The sequence below is a fragment of the Poecilia mexicana genome, unplaced genomic scaffold, assembly GCF_051168715.1.
Source record: "Poecilia mexicana isolate PSO_F unplaced genomic scaffold, ASM5116871v1 scaffold_17, whole genome shotgun sequence".
NCBI classification, from domain to species: domain Eukaryota; kingdom Metazoa; phylum Chordata; class Actinopteri; order Cyprinodontiformes; family Poeciliidae; genus Poecilia; species Poecilia mexicana.
The window spans coordinates 22,000,012-22,019,537 of NW_028263386.1; the positions used below are offsets into that span (position 1 = coordinate 22,000,012).

At 41.9% G+C, this 19,526-nt stretch overlaps 1 protein-coding gene across 1 annotated transcript in view; it reads left to right on the forward strand.

Annotated features, from left to right (window-relative positions):
- The window catches only part of cdh24b (cadherin 24, type 2b), a 192,011-nt gene that overhangs the window by 83,069 nt on the left and 89,416 nt on the right, over positions 1 to 19,526 (forward strand). The window contains exons 3-4 of the mRNA XM_088015057.1: positions 1,468 to 1,762; positions 14,824 to 14,943. Of these exons, the coding sequence (XP_087871183.1) occupies positions 1,468 to 1,762; positions 14,824 to 14,943 (415 nt within the window). The remainder of the gene's footprint in view (positions 1 to 1,467; positions 1,763 to 14,823; positions 14,944 to 19,526) is intronic.

The following is a 19,526-nucleotide window of genomic DNA, read 5'->3' on the forward strand; positions in this document are numbered from 1 at the left end:
CTGCCTACGAAAGCCGTATTCACACAAAGTTCTAGTTTCCAATAAAACAGTTTCCAAATAATGGCAGTCAGGCATCGGTCTGTCATGATCTCTAGCAGACTTCTCAGGATGAGGAAAAAGTGTTAAAAGTAGCTATCAGCCAATATCCATTTTGTTCAGCCCACATTCCCCTATCAGATGTTAACGAGCAGGCTAATATGGCTTTAGGTATTTGACAAAAACGAGATGTTTACTACACAACAAGCGATTCAAGTTTCACTTAAAATTCTGGACCTGAAGTCTCTGCTTTGGTACAAATAACCTTGTCGGCATCCGCGCTCATCGTCTGCACCCCAAGACGCCGGCGTAGCCGAGCCATCCTGCCCCAACACCCCCTGTGAAAAATGGCAGTCCTCAAAGTAAATGAACATTCGCATTCACAGTATCCATTCTCATTTCATTTAGCAAATGTGCTTAGCTGTTGCCACGCAACAATGCTTTCCCCCAGCTAAACCCCCTTCCCCGTAGCCCAGCTGCCTCTCCCCGTGTCTCCTCTGCATCTGAAGTCACAGTGTCACACTTACTTGAGAGTGGAGGCTAATTTACCGCTTTCTTTCTATTTATTTATTTATCTTTTTTGGTCACAGTTGCTATTCCATCCATGTCAGAGCGCCGGGCGGCGGCGGCGGGGGGGGGGGGAGGCGGTAATGAGATTGAATCTGGATGCAGCTCGCCGTGCCCCGCTGACTCGTCTCTCTCGTTGTGGGACCGAGGACGGCGTGGAGCCTTCCCCGATGTTACCTCTCCCCGCGTGAGAGGATGCCGGTCGCTTTGCTGTCCCGCCAGGTGCTGATCCAATAAAACACGACACGGGGGGCTGCGATCGATACCGAACGCGCCACCGCCGCGCGCCCCTCCCGTCTCACTCATAGACGCCTATTAGGGAATAATTGATTGGCCTACTGTTCGTTATTCCTTTGATATGGCGCTTTCATTAAATCGCCGGCACCCCGCTTGTGAACAAACAGTTTTTCTGTCCACTCTTGCTGGGAACCGAAGAAGGGCTCAGAGTGTGAGCAGAGGAGTTTGTGTGCTGGATATTTTTAAGATTAAGGAGAACCAGGTCCACAGCTGCTCACGGAGTACGGCAGAAATAGAAACATTGAAGCACCAAATAACGACTGCAGGAAGGAATAAAATAAAAAAGAAGCATTGTGAGGGAGAGCGAGGTATTGTCTACTTTTCTTTTCTCTGCTTCTGCTTAAATTCATTATATCCTGGAGGCATGCGGAGGATAATCTGCTTGTTTTGTCTTCGCTCCCTGACTGTCTGGAGAAAAACAATCTTAATTTTTAACTGGTGTTTACTCTTGTCTTTCTTTCCCACCCATTGTATTCTCTACCTTGCATTTTCAATTTCCACTAATTCCTGTTCTCCTCTTTGCCTCCCCCCCACCCCCCCTGCTCCCTCTCGCCACTTCTCACCTAGCTCCACACCGACATGGACAGGAATGATGGCCGCACCAAGTATATCCTGCGAGGTGAGGGGGCGGGCTCGGTGTTCGTGATCGACGAGAAAACGGGTAACATTCACGTCACCAAGCCCCTGGACCGGGAAGAGAAGGATGAGTACCGTCTCATCGCCACGGCCACCGACAGGCAGACCGAACGTCCCCTGGAGCCGTCGTCACAGTTCATAATTCGGGTGCAGGACATCAATGACAACCCTCCCGTCTTTGATGAAGGCCCCTACAGCGCCACGGTGCCTGAGATGGCAAATATAGGTATTGGAATGGGGGAGAGGTGGGTTCTGTGTGAATTTGGGTTTGTTAAAGGAATGTACTGAAAAATCAATCGTGGGGAAAACGAGTGTAATTCGTTTCATCAGCCTGTCTTTGGAAGTTGGACTGGAAGACTTGTGCTACATCGCTACATTTTATGCTTTTATTGAAGGAATTTTGATCGTAGCGACAATTAGTATCTTTTTAGCTTCTCACCGCAAGGAACAGATGCTCTGTTTACAGCTCCTTTTCACATCTCCACACCGCCATGTATGCACACGGCACTAGTTGGCATAAACAAGGAGAGGATGATGAAATTATCACTGAAGTCGCAATTGAAAATGTTGCTTTTCAAAAATAATGTAATGCGTTGTCTATTATACGGTATTGGATATAAATATATACATATTCAGTCCACAGCAAATACTCTGCAAATGTGTTCAGCAAGTCAACAAACGCTTTGAGATTGGGAAACCCTGAAAGACGATGAGTCATGAAATATTTTCGCCTTGCTAGCACGGTTGTCGTCAAAGTTCACTAACTGTTGACCTGAGGCGAAGAGGGCGGACATCTGTCGGTCAAAAATGTCACAGCGAACAAAGCTTTGAATAGTGCCACAAACAATGAGCAAAGGAGATATAGCATCACCAAGCTGAAGCTACATAAGCTAGTCGTAGCTTTAGCTACAAGGACAAAAAATAATGACCCACAACCGTGGATATAGTAGAGGGGGGGAGTTTGAGCTCTTGGCTCTGCTAGCTGATACATTACATGTATGCTTGATGTTTTTATGGTATAGTCCACAGCATTTGGAGCCATAGCAACATCAAAAACTATTTATTGTATACAAAAAGGTGATCAAAAACTTAAAAATCTCACTTCTTTGTAAACCGGAGCTGCAAACCGTTATTCTTCTGACAATTTAATGTAAAAATGTCTGTAAGGCAGCATGGAGAGGCGTTTAAATAACATAGGATAAATGTATTCATTCAGTTAAGGCCAAAGTTATTCTTTGCAGCACATTGATCAGAGCCTTTTTTTAAAAAGTCACAGTTATTTGATCAGTCGTACCTCACTGAAGGAGAAAGATATTTCATTAAGGTTTGGACACCAAACAGGAAGCCGAGGTCAACCAAGAGAAACAAATAATATCACAGTAACTGCAAACTCTTGTCATTTCATACAGAGTTTTTTTTTTTAATGATGTTTCAGTCTCAAAACTATTAGTATTAAGTCCAAGCACGATTCATGTAAATAATAACTGTAAGTCAGCGTAAGTGAAAACCAAAACCAGTTCAAGAACTTTAGTGTTTTTATGTTTTGTTGCCCTAATATGCTCCAAAAAAGCTTTAGTACGAACAGAACAATTATAAAGAGGAAGCCTTGTTCCCTGAGGCACTCCACGAGGAGTTTCAGTGTTACACAGCAAATAAAGATACACACTTTAATATTGGCTCCTCAGTCCCTACTGGTTCTAAAAGTAAACCTTGAGACATTAACTATACAGTTTATACATGTTATTGACCAAAACTTTTAGTTATTTCTTAAAAATAAACAAGTTTTGGGAACAATATCGACTCCACAGTGTTTTGCCACTCCGCTTAAAAGTTACCAGCCATGTGTAAATGTAATGGTCACAATGTACATTTAAATATTTATAAGAAAGCATGATTGTCTGTTCAATTTTTAGTATCTCCTGACTTTTACAGCTAAACTCTTATCTTACTTCCAGCACAAAATGTTGATCTAACAAATGTGACACGACCATCCAAATTGAGGTCACTTTGGAAAAATCATCAGGTGCATTTCAGATTGTAAAGATGCCTGGGTGTGAAACAACAACAACAAAAAAATAGGTTGGTTGGACATAACAGGGCAACTCCAGAGCTACTTCACATCCAGGCATCAAAAGCAGCCGGATGACTCTGTGAGACAAACTTTGTCGGAAAAAAATATCCCGTCGTCTTCGTGTCACAAAACCCTCCGTCACGACTTCTCACTGCGCTTCTAAACAAAGCATTCGTTGAGCATTAATCCATCCAGAGCGCAGTGAAATATTAGATTTTACAGGAAAGAAAGATCATTGTACTTACTCCTTTGACAGGCAACGTGATTAATACTTGAAATTTTAAAACGGCTAGTGTTTAATCTAATTTTAAATGCAGATTTGTGTAGTGCTTTTCAAAGCCATAATGACCGCTCAGATCGCTCCTCACTATAGTCACATTTACTCACCGGCATGCAGATCGGCAGGCAGCTTGGGGGTCGGAGCGCTTTGCCCTTGGGCATGTGGCGGGAATCGAACCCACAACCTCCCGATTGCAAGACAACTGCCCACCGTGACAGAATCACCCCTGATACAGATGTTCTCAATAAAGAAGTAGAATTAAAAGTAATTAACTTGAACATCTTGCTACGAATGGCAGACAGATTGTTTTCCTGGAATTGTTTTCTCTTTTTTTGTCTTTAATCTTAAATACCGTTTTTACTGCCGCGCCTGAGCACTGGAAGCAAAAAATGAAATGATAAATAATCTCAGTGACTGGGATAAGAACTTAACCTGACACTGCGGGGCTATTGAAGTTACATTCTGTATACCAAATAAGGCTGTAGCATTTTATTAGTTTACTGTTTAATCAAAATAAAGCACCGGCCAGTGACTGCTGTCGAGCGCCAAAGTGATGGATGTTCCACTTGAGCGCAGCGAGACAGTATGTTTTATTATTTCTGTCTGAGAGGGGGCTGAGTTGTCTGACGACATTTTGTTCGAAAGCCTTTTAGCCTCCACGAAGATGTCCTCTGTGGCGGAACCCCCCCCAAAAAACCCTGTTAAATACGGAAAAAAAGAAAAAAGCACAAAGTAGCTCTTACCGGCAGTAAAATAAATCAATAATGAACTCAGCATTTGGTCTTTAAAAGCCTGTATTAGGTTAACTGTAATAAAAAGACCTATTATTAGAATCACTTAAAGATGAGGGCATTAACCACTGTTTGCAACACAAGATGCTATACGTGGATGTCTTTTTAAATGACGTTTTGACAGGTGCAGTTTCACATCTGTTATATGCAATGAAGCAATGCCACAACATTGATGCCTACAAGGATTCCTTTTGCAATACGAAACATTTTCTACACGCACTTATATTCCAGTGATGTTCAAAATGGCAAGAGAGAGAAAACTGAGGAAACCTTAAATTCTGCATCTGGTTTCAAAGGACCTTTCAATCAGCTTACATTTTTCATTTATTTAAATATTTTTCGCATATCTCAAACGTACCTTTTGCGCCGGATGGAAACCGACTCGTCTGTTAGCTGCTACCAGTTTCCAGGTCTGACCTGTTGATTTCAATAATGAAACCTTGTATTGAAAAACATAAAAGAGAGAGAGAGAGAAAAATGTTCTGTGGGTTCTTTGGTAGAGGTAGCGGTTCTGAATCTGACTGCGGATGATTAAGAGATCATTTATACATGAAAGCATATGTACTAAATTTTATCTGGTTTGTTTTCCTGAAGCTTCGAAAAAACGCGGATGAAAGAGCATAATTTTGAAAAACGGTCGGAAGTTCTTAGCATGTTGGCGTTTGTTGTGTAGAAGAAAAAAAAAACATTAATTCTGAAAACTCATCAGAAAACTGGATGAATCTGATCTTTGGTCAATTGATTGGTGCATTCCTGTATAATATAATCACTTTCAAATCCCAAACGAAAAATTACATTTTATTATGCATGAAAAAAGTTAAAATAGTTTCTTTTTTTTTTTTTTTTTTACTTTTGCTAAACTAAAACAAAGTCAACAGGATTTTTTTTTTCTTACCTATTTTTGCTCAGCTTCCTTATTGCTGATCCTCTCATTTCTGAAAAGTAGTATAAAGGGACAGATGATGAGGAAACATGTTCTCGGAGTGATACTTTTTACTCAAATACAACTGAAAAACATCAGATTGTGAGGTAATAAAGCCAAACCACAACTGACACTAGATTTCTGATGTTGCCGTATAGTAAAGAAAGAGATTTTTTTAAGAATAAAATTACAAATGTTCTTCTGTTTTAGGATTTTGTCACACTTTAGTGTTTTAGGTCATCAACCAAATTTTAAAATCTGTCAAAAATGGACTGAGTAATTACAAACCGCAAGGGGGGAAAAAAAAGTCGATCCAAATCAGCTTGGTGTTATAGGAAAACATCCCTACTCTCTTATTAAATCATTAATTAGCTGTTAATAGTCATAACTATAGTTAGTTATTCCTAACAAGTAGCAATCAGGCCAGGATAGTGTTGGTTTCATCGTTTGAAGCCTTCATTTTGTATTTACTAAGCTTACCTTTGTCTAGAAAAAAAAAGCATAAAACATGTAGATGTGACAGGAAAGTGAAAAAAAATAAAGATTTTTTTTCTTCCTCTGAACATGATTGCACGTTGTTGGCTTTTAGAATAAAACGCTAGAAAAACAGAGATCGATCTCCGAGGCTACCGAATCAACGTCGGTAGCCTCGACGTTGATTCAGTAGCGAGCTTTAGGCTCGCCTTTCTTCTTTTTAGGCTCTGAAAAGTAATCTGCAAACATTTACTCATGTTAGACTGGCAGGTGTTAAAATATGTCCCTGCCTGTTCTGTGCAGATTGGATCGCCGCCGCATGTCTTCAGAAAAGCTTTTAAAGCTGCCAGGAACTGAAAGAAGCACACAAGCAGCAATTGTCCAACAGAAGAAGGAACAAACAACAACTTTTCACTTGTGTTTCACTTTGCCCTAACAATTTTCTAAACAGTCGTTGCAAGAAATATACGGCGGTGAAAGAACGAATTTGCCTGTTTTGCCATTTACATTTTTTTTTCAGGTTTTTCACACTCCCAATGTTTCAAATCATCAGACAAATTTAAATATCAGACAAAGACAATAAGCACAACCTGAATGTATAAAGTAACTGGTGTGCCACATCTTTGGTCAGCTGAGTTCAGTTCCTTTAGGCCTGTTCTCAATTTAAAAGAAAAAGACAAAAAAAAATCACTTTAAAAAAGGACCTTTCTGACAAAGTGGAGTAAACCAGAAGCGTGAGACGTCACCATGGACGTTCAGAAACGACATAGAAACTAATTATTTGTGATCTATTAGTCTGGGAAATGTTAAAAAGCCATTCTTTAAAGCCGTGGGACTCCAGCGAAAACCACAGTGAGAGTCATTAAGTCCAAATGATGAAAACATTTGTAGGAACAGCAGTGAACCTTCCCAGGAGTAGACGACCAAAACGATCCCAAAGCGCAACGGCGACTCATCCAAGGACAGCGAACCGCTGGCCTCAATTTGCCTCGGTTAAAGTCATCGTTTACGAACAATCCGCCGTAAGAGACGAGGCGAATATGACCCGAAAAAATGAAAACCACTGCTGAGCAGGAGAAACGTAAAGGCTTGTCTCAGTTTCGCCAGAAGACATCTTGATGGTCCCCGAGATTTCTGGGTGAAATACTCTGAGAACTAATGAGATAAATTATACTGTTGGGGAGGTGTGTGCCCCTTTAGCTCTAGCAAAAACTTACAGCATTTCAGAAAATGATAATATTGTGTAAAATATGGCGGTGATAGTGTGATAGCCCGTGGCTGTTTCTCTGCCTCGGGAATCGGAGGCAGACTTGTAGTAGGAAAATGGAATCGTGAATTGTGCTCTCTCCCAAAAATCGTCCTGAAGGCGAACGCCCCGCTGTCCGTTTGTGACCTCCAGCTGAAATGCGCTACAGCAGAACGACGATCCAGAACAGAGTTTACTTCTGAATGACTTTGGGGAAAAAACAAAACCAGGAGCGGCCTGGTCAAAAGTCCCGACCCGAATTAAATTCTGATGCTGTTCTTTGGGTCACATAACCCGATGTTAGGTTTCTGATTTCCTCACCTACGTGTCGAAAACATGCAAAGGTTGACATGTGTATCTAGTAAAAGTTGATAAGAATACAAAGTACTTTTCCAAATAAGTAAAGAGTGGCTAAACAAATACGCTGTCAGCTGAGAGGTCAGATGATGGAGTTCTTTTTTTTTTCTTCTTCTTTTTATTTTCTGTTTCTGGCACAAAATTTGCCCCCTGTGTTCACCACCCGCCGCTGCCAGGCAGGGGGAAAAAAGTCTTATGGCTGAATGTGCTCAGACACACAGATCTGTCCAGCGTCGCAGAATAAAATGCAAGCGACAATCCAATTTAAATACAATGCCGACAGAATCTGCAGCGAGTCAGATTAACATCTGATTGTTAACGCCGTTGCCGCCAAAGCTGCTTTTAGGATGCATAGCGCCCATCGTCTCTCATTACGGCACAGAGCCCACACGCTGTACCTACAGTGACTAATTTGAAAGATGTACAGCTTGTTATTATGCACAGGTCAAACGACGTGGGCGATCATATTAATACGGCAATTGATTTAATGGGGAGCGTCCCTTGTTATGTAATCTTTAGAGGCTATTGCTTCTATTTCTGCTGTGTCCACGTGCAAAAACAGTAAAGGTATACCGCTCCGTACGGATAATTTAATCACTTTTAATCAGAAAAATAAGTTGTAAAACTTTAAAAGCAAAAGGAAGTGCCTGATGGGGTTCCTTTCTGTCCATGTTTGCGCGGCGTGCTCTCTGCTGCCGCTTTGGGACGGCGCTTTAATTGTCCTCCGCGCTTGTTTAGACGCTGACGTCCTCGTTAGAAACGTGCCGAGGAACCGATGTGACCATCAGTAATTGAAACCATTAAACCTCCAGCTACAAATAACGTCTTCCGACTCCTAATGACCCCCGGCGTTCTGCTGCGGCGTCTGGACCGGGTCGCCCTACAAGCTTAAAATTTTGCAAGAATTAATTGGTCACGCCCAATTGTTTTCCTTCTCCGACTCGCGCATGTCGACTGCTTTAATAAAGCGGATGCTGCTTTAAGCACATTGAGGCCGAAGGGGGTCAGTTCTTCAGAAGAAACGGGATTGGTTAATTATTGTTGGCATTCGAAAGGCACATTGATTCTCGTAAATCCGCTCAAATTCAACACACATTGTTCACTTCCGTGGCCGTCGGACCGCGGCGCCAGCAGATGTGTTGTCCACAGTCTGCAACTTGTGCCGTCTTAAGCATCGGAGCTGTGAGGGACATCGAGAGTCGGCTGACACTTCTGATAGACTACTCTAGAAGCTGTGGTGTAACTACTGTTGGCTATAAAATCTAATAATTGTTGGTTTCTCACTCTTTCATGCATTAAAACGCAAAAGAAAAATGTTAGAGTGCTAGATCTACCACTGAGATACAAACTGTCAAAGCTGCTAATGATGAGTAGATATTTCAGCACAGATTGGACAAGAACGTGCCCTTCTGTAATCTTCTTTTAATTAGTGTATTGTATGTGGCCCAACAAAGCTATTGATATGAAATGTGGTGGCAGCCATGTTGGATGCTAAGCTTAGATGTTTCTCGGACACCTCCAATATTCCTAATCAGAAATCCGGTTTGAGTAGGCACATCACGCTCTGGTAGCACTTAAATAGCAAAAATCAAATAGTACTTTAAACTTCGCCTAAACTTGTAGTCCAGGTCTGGTGTCATAATAGTTCATCATTATGACAACTGATTTCTCTTTAAGCTGGATTCTGTTTGGGCTTTTAGAACAAAATGCACTTTATTTATCTTCAATATAATATTTTCTCACTGTTGAGTGAACATCATTGTAAAAACACTTTATTTTCTCTGTCACTCAACACATTTTACTGTTTATTCTGTTATTCATGATGTATCTTGAAACATGTTTACTATAGAAGAAAAAAGTGAACAATTTCAGTAGTGTGTTAAACAGGCTCTGAAAAAGATTCAAAAATAAAAGCACTTCCTGTTTGATTCCTTCAAAGATGAGAAACTAACAAATGTTGCTTATGCTAGTTCTCTATCTATACAAATGTATACTTCTAATTTTAATAGTTAATGCGATACTGGGACATTTCAAAAATAATTTTGACTTTTTAAATGACAATTTTAGGAAAAGACTACTTCTATAAATGTGAAAAGATGTAGTATTTAGTGAGGTGGTACTTGATATGAACTGATGAGGCTTGATGGTGACACAGAGATGAAATCCTTGCTTATAACGAACGAACACAATATTAACGAATCTGAGATAATAAGCTAATCTTGTTGGGTCAAACGGAAACAATTGTTCAAAACAGAACTGATTATTTGAATGTTGATAAACACGAATGAGAGAGACTATTTTAGGAAGAACCGATCATGGCATCCAGACATCGGTATTTTCACCTGAAGACGGCAGCAGGATGCTCGCCATGGTGATTGGCACATAGTGACGGGATTGTCAATCTAATCCTCCACGAAAAAAGAAAAAAAAAAGAAATCCTGTACAATCCTATAGCAACTCTTGCAACAGAAATGAAATCAGAGCAGACGGCAGAGCGGGTGGATTTTTGTACCCTTGTAGCAGTCTGAATTTAGTAGGACAATCACTGTCTGAGATTGTATTTCAGATCACGCTTGCAGAGTTGATTGTACGAAGAGGCCTGCATGTCCCAAAAGTGCCTTCATCTTCATTTAAACTGTGCTCGGGCCCCTGAAACGGGCTCCACTCTCGCCTGGCAGAACCGCTTTTAGGAAAACTTTTGAATTTGCTACAAAAACAGCCATTATTCCACATAATTCCCCCCCTAAAGTATTTAGTTTAGAGAAGTTGAGAAAAGCTGGCATAGGGTCTCCGCCATCTGCCACTAAAAGGTGTTTTGGGTTTTTTTCTGCTTCCCCCATCCAAGTTTCGTCTTGTGCAGAATTGTTTAATTGAGATTAGCGTAATGACCCCCCCACCCCCCGCCTGCAGGCTGCCGGGGCAGAGTCCGGGGAGACGATGCAGGCGAGCGGTGTTTAGTAATCCTATCAGCCCCCTTATGAGCTTCTGCTCCTCGCCAAAGCTCAAGTCTTCAGATTGAGTTGTTCAGTCAATCATGGATTCAGTATTTACTCGCCGATTCAATATTTACCAAAGCACTTTCCGCCGAGCATGACTGAGGAGATAGCGCTGCGCTGAGGATCCCATCAAAGCCTCGTTACATGAGGTTTTCATGGAGGAGGAGGCGCATGGAGGTGTGGAGGCGGAGGCGAGGACGTCTGATGCGACAATATATGCGTGGAAAGCTGCTCTGGAACGGAGCCAGTTCCTTCTCGCCTGTTCGGGGGCTTTGTGTTGGTTTCACCCGACTGGTTGTAAACATCCCTCCAGATGTGTATCTGCATTCTGGGAGAACGACTCACATCTAAAGTTTAACCTTGACAATAAAGTCCCGGGATTCTCGTACACAGAAACCAAGGATTCCTAGATTCCAAATCTTTGTCCTCGGAGGACCGACGTCTTAAAGTAAGAACAGGCGGATGAGTGGCGGCGTGGATATTTGATCCTCGTGAAGTGTGACTGGCTGTGAAGCGCCGTCGACGGGATGCATACCAATCAGTTTTTGCCTCCGCTTTGTGCTTGTTGCGTCAACCAGAATCATCGTACAGTCTGAACCCAAAGATTGATTTTCTTTTCTTTTTTTTTTTTTGTCTGCTGTCAGAGACATTTATGTCTACTTGCTGATCTGCTGATGACTTCTCCATGAAAAATGTCTGAAATATAACAAGAAACAAAGGCAGGCTTTGTGCTCTGCGAGCAAAACTAGTCTAGGAGTCGTGACATAAAATACAACTTTTAATGCTTTTTTTTCCCCCAAAGTAAATGGAGTTAAATCACATTCAGATTGTTCAAATATTTTAAAATGGGGTCAGTTTTCCTTTCTCGGTCACTCTTTGATTCTGGCAAGCAGGAGTCTCAAAGGATTTTTAGTTTGACGGTGTCTGACTGGAATGTTAGAAATCAAAAATGCATCATGGCTACTACTAGCAGCTCACGCTAACCACAACACCTGAGAGAACAAGACAAGATGGCTACTATGAGCATCAGTCAACATGTAATCTCAATACATGAAAATCAAAGTATTAATTGGTGCTAAACTCAGTTATTACTGAATCTTTAGTGTACTGCTTAGTGTATTACACACATTAAATTTTTAAAAGTTGTTCAGACACATTATGACTTTGGGTTCAAATTAAATCTGGGTTGTTTTTCTTCACAGCCACTGAAATAATCTTCAGTAGCGTCTGCTAATTACGGTGATGTCCTTCAGTTATCTGGATCTCTTTTTAATTTAACACCTCTGTCAAATTGTAGCACATTCCATGATTTGCTAGCTTAAAAAGAGAGTGTAGAATATGATTTAGATATATATATATTTTTTTAGCATTTTGAACCTTATTAAACAAAACAAGACCGAGAAAAGAAAAGAAACCCTTCACACCCCCAAGACAATACAGGTAAAAGAAAAAGAAAAGAAAAGGTGCAACCCAGTGATTTCCATTAAATTATGCATTGTTGTGTCTCAAAAGGTCCAACAAAGATCATCTTACATTTTCAAACTCCTCTGCTTTTCCTTTGTCAATAAAAGTTCGCTTTTCCAACAGAGTCAAAGAATATATTTTCTTCACCCACATGCTTGTTATTGGTGGGTCCATTTTATTCCACATTAGGGCAATGATTCTTCTAATATTTAGTAGTCCACCGTCAACTAGAGACATTAGAGATACAGAGTTTCACAGAAACAATGTCTGTCTTATGTTTCTTCAGCTGTGGCATAAGTTGGTCTCTAACTCAGGCTGCAACAGAAATCAGTGAGAACTGAAATATTGGACATTAGCCCCAATGCTACTGAAACATTATGTAAATGTTACGGCAATTTATCAGTATTAAAGGTGCAGTACGTAACTTTTATATAAAAAAAAAAAAGTTAAAACTTTCACCATGTCATGTCAGTGTAATACGAGACAGATAAGATCAACGCAATAGCTCAGAGAACTACTATTAGCTGGAGCTACTGTTGTTGTCTAGCTAGCTAAAAACAACCAATCAGAGCCAGGAGTTTCTTTGCGCTGTCAATCAATCTCGTGTTCTCGCGGCTAAATGTGCTAATGGCGGAGAAATCACTTAAAGATACAGGGAAACCACTTGTCCACCGTCATTGGTGGCCATGCTAACTAGCTTGAGCTTTCATGACGGGCTTCGCTAGCTGCAGCGTAGCAGAGAGCAAGAAGGAAACTGAGAGGAGCGATTAGCAGCGCCACATGGAGGGAGACTGACAGCACTAAGCCCCTCCTTCTGGCTCTGCCTGTTTCTAGAAAGCAGTGAGAGATTTTTGTTTTTCACAGATTATCTGTCTGATACCATACTGTCATGACATAGTGACAGTTTTAACAAATATGTAAAAAAAAAAAAATAAAATAAAATAAAAAAAAATATATATATATTTTATATATATATATATATATATATATATATATATATATATATATATATATATATATAGTTTGTTACTGCAGCTTTAATCTCATGCTAGCATGCAGGCGCTCTACCTGGACTGAAGATTCATTCACCTGAGCTGAATGTTTGAAGCGGCTCCAACGGCGTGGCGGTTCGACCTGCTTTCTGATCACTTCAGGCGATGTTTATTGAACTCTTAGGAATATCGAATCTCCATCGTCATTATGAATGAAAATATGCGTTGGCATCGTAACTCAGGTTTACTTGAGCTCACGCTTGTTTTGCTTTACGCTAATCACCGGAGTTGTCAACACGCCTCCTGCGTGTAACGATGACGCCGATACTCGGGGTTTTCTTAAGCTAATTCACTTCGCTTTAGTCTGTCTGTCCTCCAAATAAAACTGTTTGTTTTGTGCTTCCTCATACGATCATCTGAAGGACTGACAACAAGCGGATTTCACTCTAAGCTCATCACCAGCAGAAGGAGATGCCCATCTCGATTTATTCAGCTTCATCTGAGGATCTCTTCAAGCTAAAAGACACTTTGCCTTTTCAGTTTCGCCCGCTCAAGCGACTTCAGTGGCAAAGCTACTTTTAAATAATTTGCATAATCGAGCATAGGATAAAAAAAAAAAAAGCTCTTTATGTGGAGAAAGGCTGTCAATTTAGCATGACATATATTATGGTGACTCAATCTCACTGGGAAAACCGAATCAGAAATTGAAGCTTTTATACTAAAGTGTTTAATGTAAAATTCATATTGCCAACACTCGCATCGGGAAGGGAAAAGTGACCACCGCTCGGCAAAAAATGTAAACGGCGTTCCTTAAAAATGCGCCGTAAGCATCAGAGCTGATGGTCAAAGAGGATAAATATGGACAAACCAACTGTGAATTGGTTCAGGAGCGAGGGATCATGTAGTCCCAATTCCTCTTTCCACACATTTAACCAGTAGAAAAACACTCCTGATTGTTTCCGCTGTGACTCTCTCTGGGTATTGATCACAAACAAACCAGCAGCTGCCACCGTCCTCCTTCCCCCTCGACTCGAATTTTCCCTGAAAAACACTCGTTCTGGTCGCCCCTCCGTTTTTCTTCTACACACACACACACACACCTACACAAATGTACAACAAATGGGCTTCGGTTACTGTCATTCATATATTCATATATTCTTATTTTTGCTTACAATTTAAAAAAAGAAAGAAGAAAAAATAAATAAGAAGAAGATATCCTGCCAAATTGACACTCCCTGATCCGTGGAAAAGAAGATTTAAGGAGGGGAGCGAGAGGGAGGCCAGTTGAAGAGACAGACGGTCTGATTGAGAGAGGGAGCAAGAGGGAATTGGAGACGGAGATGAAGAGAAATGAAGTGAGACAGAGAGAATGGAGGGAGAGGAGGGGGGGAGGTAGGTGACTGGCAGGAGCGAGGAGGGCAACGACGGGGATGTGTGTGGCGGGGCAAATGAACTATTTGTCACACTGGTGTTGGAAAGAGATTGAAAAACGGAGCTGGGAGAAGACCAGAGGTTGTCCTCACGCGAAGCTTCGCACACTCCTAAAGTGCAGTTCGTAGTTTGGGTCTCTTGATTCTTATCCTCCTCCTTCACTTATTTATCTTTTTCCTTCCCCCTCCCCCTCTCACCCCCTTTTCGCATTTCCTGTCCCCGTCTCCTCTGTCCCTCCTCGCCTCGCCTGTCCTCCCCTGCAGGCACGTCCATAATCCAGGTGACAGCGACAGATGCCGATGACCCGACGTACGGGAACAGCGCCAAGCTCGTGTACACACTGGTGCAGGGCCAACAGTACTTCTCCGTCGATCCCCAGACAGGTGAGCGCGCACACACACACACACACGCACGCACACACACACACACACACACGCACACACACACACACACACACACACACACGCACACACACACACACACACACACACACACACACACACACACACACACACAGGTGGTGCAGAGAAAAGCTGAAAGGATGGACAGATGTCGGAAAGCAAACACCCCTGCACGCTCTGCAGAAAATCAAACATGCCCAAGTTGCTGAGGAGCAAACAAGTGAATTCAGTCTTGACTGATGATCTGAGCACAGATGCAACTCTGAGGATATATCTGTGTGGATAGATGGGGCCTGGAGGACCCGCGCGTACATGAACGCTGGTTTGTGTGTGTGTGTGTGTGTGTGCGTGTGTGTGTGCGTGTGTGTGTGTGTGTGTGTGGAAGCGTTCAAACACAGTTGGGTTTCTTTCTTATACTTTGTGTCTAATGCGTTTCCCGCCCCTGCGTTCCGCCGTTCCCCCGTCACACTCGCTCATCCGTCTTCCCTACTTGTCGTCTCCCTCCTGCGCTCGTTCAAACACGCAGAGGGAACATTAGGTGGCGAAATCTCGCCCCTTTTTCGCAGCTGTGTTGCGCGTGCTATTCCCTCTGTCTCTGCTTGAGAGTGGCGGAGCAAATTGCAGCAAAATGCAGGCAGACGCCAACAAATCCAGCGGATTTTTTTTTTTGCACGAGGACGCAGCTCTTTAATGGCAAACGTGACGAGAGAGAAAGAGGGGAATAAAGGGTTTGAGTAAATTGTCTTTACTTTTTTTATGATTGAGCGCAATTTTAAAAAATGGCATGCGTTGTAACAGCTTAAGTGCAATCTATTGTCGTTTTGTCAAATAGCAATATTTAGTGCAATAGAAAATCAGTTGAATCAGTTTATAGACTTATGCGATCACTATTCAGATCATGAAGAGCATTTCTTTCTTGACTACATGGAAACTGGAATGTTGTGAATTTTCTTTTGTGCAACCACAAAGATCCAGATGCAATTCCATTTAAAATGTTTGGATTCTACCCAATCAGCAACTTTATGCTCTTGTAAATCTTGCAGACATTTTGAGAAAAGTGAAATATGTCTACGTTTTACACGGCAGGGTTATATTCGTAGATGTTTAGCCTCTCTCTGTCACCTGCATTTTAGCAGAAACAACATTTTTAGGGTTTTATATCTTAAATGTTAAGGCTCTGAAGTAACAAGTATTATTAAAGCTCACAACATCAGCTGGTCACATCATTCGATGTTGATAATTATTGATTAGTTTTTTGTTGTAAACACATAAAATGCTGACCAGCTGGTGGCGTCTCATCCACAGTTTTCACTCCACGATGTTGTTTTTTTATACATATATATATATATATATAATTTGAAGCAGTTTTAAGGTTCGGTGGAGAAACCTGAAACTGCTGCTGCGCAACTTACTCAACAGGTTGTTGCTAGGTAACGAAAGCATGAGTGAGTCAGTCAATGCCACCCACCTTGCTCAGCTGGAGCCCTTTCCTCTGCCTACATCCCCCAGAATTCTGTACGGTTCTGCATCCGAGTTCATTGAAATTCTTGAAACTTCTGCATCTGTTAATATTGATCACACGTCTTTCGCGACATTGATTTATTGTCCAGGCCCAAGTAGTATCTGTGAAATTGACTCTCAGAAGCAGCTTGACTTTACTCGTTCTCCTGTTTTCCAGTCCTGTTTAAATCTATTACACTATGGCTTGATAAATTCTTGTCTGTTTTTTTGTGTAAAGCCAGCATCACATCTAGTGCTGTTTTTTGTAACCCCAGGTTTCAGCAGATGGTATTTTCATCAGCAAACTGCATCAGAGCAGAGACAATAATTACACTATAGATGCATTTTAAGAGATTTCATCGGCTCTTGAGCTCAGGTTTCCACACATTTAGCCCCTGCAGGTATATTAATGAGAGCCACGACACCTCCACCCTAAAAACACACACATTCACCTCTCTCCTTTTGCTACTACTTCTGCTACTAAATGCCTAAATGTTTTAATGATGTGCCTAAACTCTACAGAACCAAAGAATAAACAGCCACAGTCTGATGTTATTCCTGCACGAAGAAACACAGTAAAAGTGACATGTTTATGACAGACTTCAGGAGCCATTTGTGTAATGTAATGCAGAACGGATTGCAAAAGAGACAAAGGATCTGTCTGTCGTGTCACCTAAGGGCACGCGTGTCACCTAAGGGCAAAAAGTTTCATGGTTGTGCGGCGGGTGCGTTCGTTCTCTATTTATTTATTTTTGTTTGCTTTTGAGCTCGATATCCCCCGAGTGGAGTCGCAGCTCAGGCGTCTCCAAGACGGAGTTCAGCCCGGCGCTTCAGATGTCGCTCTGACAGACAGACAGCCCGCATGGAAGCACTCAGGATTTAGTTCACAGTGAAATACGTCTGATGTTTATTTTTTCTTTTTATTGTTTATTTGTAATGTGTGTTTTAGTTTACCCTCTTGGATCACAGGTGGGCAGTACTCTTGTTTGTTTTGCTTAGCAACATGTTTTATCTAGTAATTGATCGCCTTGACATATGGGAGTTGCGGCTCTTTTTGAAATGCTAATGCAGAGTTTAAGCCCAAAGCCACACGGCGCGCGTTAGCCGTGACCGTGGGTCGTCGGGCGCATTCCGGAGTATTCCGAACACGTCTGGCGTCTTCCTCCCCGTTTTTAGCTGCCGCTTTCATTCCCCGCCGTCTCTCTGCGGTTCTGCTTTCAGATCATGAACTTGGACGCGTTCCTGTTTGTTCACGTATCCGTTTGTTGGCATTCAGCAGCGAACCCGCGCTGAATGTGATTTACCTGGAGCGGCCGGGTCACATGAGCAGCAAGAAGCCGTGTGCAAAATGTGCGGCAGAATGAGGTCATGTGCGGAGAGGAGGTGATCGTGGCGAGCAACACGATGAGGATCTGCCCTCTGTCAGCATGTCAGGCTTTTGCCATGGACTGATTTATTTATTTTCTTCCGTATGAACTTTTTTTTCTTATATCTGTGCTTTGAGAGGCAGGAAAATGTTTGCATAAACATTTTCCTGCCTCTGAACGAATGTCGTTCATTTTGGTCTTTTAATGGATCATTTGAGCTCTTCTGTTTTCAGGGTGAAATGGTGGGTTTCACAAATATGAATTTATTGTAGATTTTCCCTAATCCACCCAGATTAAATGTACACGCACTTCTTCTTTTCTTGATTGCCATTCCTTTAGTCGCAGTCAGAATGATTCTGGCTCAATATTTGACCAGAATTGGTTGTTTTTCTAAGTTGATTAGATTCCTGAGGTGGACAGGGATTTCAAATGATTGGTGTCCACTATTTTTTTTATATAAGCGTGAGTCAGGGTTTTAGAAAGGCCATTTTTAAGACCTTGATTTGTCAATTCAAAATCCACCTTTTTCTCCGTGCTTTGGATAGAGAACCAAAAAATTGAACGGCACTTCTTCAACACATTTCTACTCAAGTAAATGTAATTAAATGCTAAAAATGTGAATAAGACCTTGGCTGGGCATTCCAGCTACAAAGGTCAGGAACTGTGAACCCATGATAGCTGCAGAAGTGTCGTCAATGTGAGCCAAAACATATTTGAAAAACAAGAGAGGACGTCCAGCCGCCTCCACTGTACCGCTGGACACACCGATGTCCCTGAGAATCTACCTGCTGAAAAAAATAACTCCCTGCTAAGTTCATTTTCGCAGATGGACGTCAAACGCCATCTGAGTGTGTCCTTTACCGTCCTTATTTTCCCCTCAAATGAACACTTAGACGGTTGAAAATTGGAGACAAGTGAATGTTTTGGTGCTTAAAACAAGCTAACATTCAGCCTCTGTAATGGCCTTCCCAAAGCCCCGGGGGCTGAACCCTGTTGAAGATTGGTAGCCTGCACTTAAAAAACCCAACCGTTGCCAGGAGACCGACCAATTTAATCGAACTCAAGAAAATGGGTAAAATATCCAGCCAGAATTATGCCAGAAGCTTTTTGATCGCTACAAAGAGCTTCCACTCGAGAGGAGGTGCCTGTTTTATTACATGGATTTAAAAAAAATCCACAAATCTATGCACCATTTTTTTTTTTTTTTGAATAATTAAAATGTTTGTTGTACAATCAGCTCACCCTGGAAACTCAGTGACAAACCACTGAAAGGCCAGAACGTCTGGCGCTCGAGTCTAAGCTTTTCACCGGAAGCGTGTTTGTATCCGTGTGTCCGAACGCGTGTTCCTGCGAGCCGCCGTCAACAAGAGATGAAGTCGTATATTGTTGCTGTCAAATTGAAACAGAGGGTCTTCAAAATGTCAGGAAAGCTGTCAGCGTGTCAGGAAGACGTGCCTCCAGCACTGATGGCGGTGCTTTTTCTGACTCGGTGCCAAAGGTTTCAGAAGAGCATAAAAAAAAAACAAAAAAAAACCCAAAGGGAATCCCTAAGTGGAACTTTATCCACCAAACAGAATAAAAGCAGTCTAATTACCGTGGAAGTACTTTATGACTCTATTACCTTTTGGTAATGATCAGATAACAACAAAGGAACGCTGACGGTTTTACGGCTCGGCTCAGCGGCCGGTTGTGATTGCA